At 36.6% G+C, this 1,782-nt stretch overlaps 1 protein-coding gene across 1 annotated transcript in view; it reads left to right on the top strand.

Annotated features, from left to right (window-relative positions):
• The window catches only part of LOC107581790 (voltage-dependent calcium channel subunit alpha-2/delta-3-like), a 39,832-nt gene extending 38,667 nt beyond the window's left edge, over positions 1–1,165 (top strand). The window contains exons 33-35 of the mRNA XM_016267442.1: positions 156–268; positions 363–445; positions 843–1,165. Coding sequence (XP_016122928.1) covers positions 156–268; positions 363–445; positions 843–935 — 289 coding nt within the window. The 3' untranslated portion in view covers positions 936–1,165. The remainder of the gene's footprint in view (positions 1–155; positions 269–362; positions 446–842) is intronic.
• The last annotated feature ends 617 nt before the right edge of the window (positions 1,166–1,782 follow it).

Here is a 1,782-nt window from a genome sequence, read left to right as displayed (position 1 = left end):
GTAAACATACCTGGCAATAAAGCTCATTCTAATTCTGATTCTGAAGATATTTAAAGGGATAGTTCACCCAAAATGAAAAGGTGAGGGATGACCACTTCTACAGGTTTTGTGAACAAGAATCGCACATCTTTTTTGTATTTTTTTCCCCCACTCAGGACCTTTGTAATTCAGCAGATTCCCAGCAGTAACCTGTTCATGGTGGTTGTTGAGAATAAATGTGACTGTAGCTCTGCCCCTCCGGTTACCATGGAGCCCATTGAGATTATTTATATCCTTTTTATAAACCAAATAAACATCTGCTTGTAGAATGTGATGTTATAGCATGAGTATTTGTATAATTATCAGCCTTGACCTCTGAGCACATAATGAGTCTCTGAAGTGCGACAGACTGAAGTTTCAAAAGGATCGCAGACGGCCACAGTCCTGTCATCCATTTCATCTAGAGGTACATAATGCATGATGTTGTATTATTAAAACTCTGCTTTTGATGACCAGCACCATACCAGATTTTAAACTACTGTAAAGTTTTCCAATATTTTGAAACTGCTGTTCATGTACTTCATTATCATACAGTGTTTTATTTTAAAGTACCCCATTCATTCTGTCTGTAAAATGCTCATCCACATCACAGCTGAAAGAAAGTACACTCAAAAAGTTTTAGTGAACTATTTTATACCTCTTGCAGGGCTTTCAGCTCATTTGGAGTCATTCTGTAGCTGAAAGTTCAAACTATGAAGTGTTTGAATGTGTAGCTTTCAATGACTTTTGTGTAAAGTTTTGACTCTACCAAAAAAGTTTTGCTCGATGCACTTGCTAACCCTGTTTATATATCTTTTTAACAGGAGAACGCTATGGAATGCGGCTCAGCAAATGCTTTGAATTTTCCACTGGTAGCCATTTTATTCCCAGTGTTGTCGTTCCTGATCAGCAGGTGACCTCTGACCCCTGCCTTGATCCATTAGGCTTAATATACACTCCTTGCTTCCGCCAAGCTCTGTTCACAGAGACAAAATCATCTTTGTGATGTCTGGATTACTGAAGATAGATGATATTTATTACCGTCAAAGACTTTGTTAGAATGTGCTGAGTGTTTTCTTCTTACATGTGGACCAGTGAACATGCCTGGATATCAGTGGCTGCCACGAGCCGTCACAGCTAAACGCAGTCCATGTAGCTGTTCTTCAAGGTTCATAGACCTCAACTTTAGTCTTAATCTGTACTGTGTGAAGCGCAGACAAAACTGAGCACAAATGTCTTTTATGTCATTATTATTTGCCTGCATTTCAGACTGATTTGGCATTTAATTTGGAGTCTTACGATGCATGACGTGACAAAATAGGAATATTTCACAGAGCTGTTTGAAAGAATAGCATACATTGTCATCAAAAGATGAGATGTGGATTCTTCACAGACTTTATAAGTTTTGCCTGCTTAAAAAAGTACTTGTTAAATAACCTTTAATTGCCTAATCCCTTTACATCAAAGGAAAGCCATGTTATGTAAATAAAAACATATTTTCCATCATTTTTCGGACATTTAATTCACTGAGTGTGCTATTTATAGTCTTTGGGTTATAATAGGGCAAAAATCTCTAATATCTCTTTACATGTAACTTGATTTTTTGTCTATATAGGCACAAGTCATGAAAGTAATAAAATCTGACTACATTTGTTTCATAAATGTAGCTTTTTCAGTGCCAATGACACAAAAAACTTCACCATAAAAAATATCCTGTTAAATTTATGGCTAAAAAAACAACAACAACAACACCACAGCTGTGGT

Source organism: Sinocyclocheilus grahami, unplaced genomic scaffold (genome assembly GCF_001515645.1).
Source record: "Sinocyclocheilus grahami isolate Dianchi unplaced genomic scaffold, SAMN03320097.WGS_v1.1 scaffold3.1, whole genome shotgun sequence".
Classification (NCBI taxonomy): Eukaryota; Metazoa; Chordata; class Actinopteri; order Cypriniformes; family Cyprinidae; genus Sinocyclocheilus; species Sinocyclocheilus grahami.
The sequence above is the reverse complement of the archived record's forward strand: the minus strand, read 5'-3'. Positions and strand labels throughout refer to the sequence as shown.